Genomic DNA, 1758 nt, shown 5'->3' with positions numbered 1-1758 from the left:
CCATCATCTGGTTGTTCAGGTTGGTAGCGTTATCAGTGATGATCTTGTTAGGTAGCCCATACCTACAGATCAACTCCTTCTTTATGAATCTAGTCACAACCTTTCTAGTCACGTTGGCATATGAAGCAGCCTCAACCCACTTAGTGAAGTAGTCGATTGCGACTAGTATGAAGCGATGCCCATATGACGCTTTTGGCTCTATAGCTCCGATGACATNTATTCCCCACATTGAAAAAGGCCAGGGTGCAGACAACACGTTCAAGGTTGCAGGCGGCACATTGATATTATCTGCATATATCTGACATTTCTCACACTTTCTTACGTGTATGCAGCAATCGTTTTCCATGGTCAACCAGAAATAACCAGCTCTTAAGATCTTCCTAACCATCGAATGTCCATTCATGTGTGTACCAAATGTACCTTCGTGCACTTCTTTCAATATCAGCTCAGCTTCCTTTGCATCCACACATCTGAGGAGAACCATGTCATGGTTTCTCTTGTATAAAACATCCCCACTTAAGATAAAACTGCCAGCCAACCTTCTTAGTGCTCTTTTATCGTTTTCAGACGCATTCTCAGGGTATTCTCGGGTTTTAAGATAACGCTTGATATCAAAGTACCAAGGTTTGACGTCTAACTCCTCCTCGATGAAGTGGCAATATGCTGGCTCTACATGGTTTTTCATTTCGATTCTTGGTAATTCTGCATCTTGATCAACCTCAAACATTGATGACAAGGTAGCCAGTGCGTCTGCTAACTGATTATCTTCTCGCGGTATATGGTTAAATGTGATGGAATCGAAATACTCCATTAATCCCTTTATGTAAGCCTGGTAGGGGATTAATTTTGTATCCCTAGTTTCCCATTCTCCTTTCAATTGATGGATGACCAAAGCTGAATCTCCATACACATCCAGAATTTTTGCCTTAGACTCAATTGCTGCTCGAATACCCATGGCACAGGCTTCATATTTAGCGATGTTATTCGTGCAGCTAAAACACAACCTTGCCGTCATTGGTATATACTGACGCTCTGGGGAGATAAGCACTGCCCCTATTCCATGCCCCATCACATTCGAGGCTCCGTCGAATAACACTGTCCATGCTTTTTTGTTTCGGTCTTCTTTGTTCTCTTCGAATAAGGCCATGATACCCTCATCGGGAAATTCAGGTTGCATTGGTTGATAATCACAAAGGGGTTGATGAGCCAGGTATTCTGCTAGTGTGCTCCCCTTGACAGATTTCTGAGTGACATATGTGATGTTGTATTCTGACAATAGCATCTGCCATCGAGCTATCCTTCCAGTAAGAGCAGGCTTTTCAAAAATATACTTGATAGGATCCATCTTGGATATCAACCATGTGGAATGACTCAACATATATTGCCTTAAACGATGAGCAGCCCACGCCAATGCGCAGCAAGTCCGTTCTAACGATGAATATCGTTGTTCGCAGTCTGTGAATTTCTTGCTCAAGTAATATATAGTGTGCTCTCTTTTGCCATCTTCATCATGCTGACCCAACACACAACCCATTGACTTGTCCAATACAGTCAAATATAAAATGAGTGGTCTTCCCGGTTCCGGTGGACGTAATACAGGAGGGTCCTGTAAGTATTGTTTGACTCTTTCAAAAGCGGCCTGACAATCCTCATTCCATACCACAGCCTGATTCTTTCGTAACAACTTGAACAGTGGTTCACAAGTAGCAGTTAATTGGGAGATGAATCTAGCAATGTAATTCAATCTACCCAAAAACC

At 42.5% G+C, this 1758-nt stretch overlaps 1 protein-coding gene across 1 annotated transcript in view; it reads right to left on the bottom strand.

Moving 5' to 3' along the window:
- Nucleotides 1–1758, bottom strand: part of LOC106776873 — a 12156-nt gene that overhangs the window by 4147 nt on the left and 6251 nt on the right. The window contains exon 2 of the mRNA XM_022776012.1: nucleotides 29–1684. Within this exon, the coding sequence (XP_022631733.1) occupies nucleotides 29–1684 (1656 nt within the window). The remainder of the gene's footprint in view (nucleotides 1–28; nucleotides 1685–1758) is intronic.

This window comes from Vigna radiata, chromosome 11 (assembly GCF_000741045.1).
Source record: "Vigna radiata var. radiata cultivar VC1973A chromosome 11, Vradiata_ver6, whole genome shotgun sequence".
NCBI lineage: Eukaryota > Viridiplantae > Streptophyta > Magnoliopsida > Fabales > Fabaceae > Vigna > Vigna radiata.
Note: the sequence above shows the minus strand (reverse complement) of the source record. Positions and strands in the feature narration are given on the sequence as shown.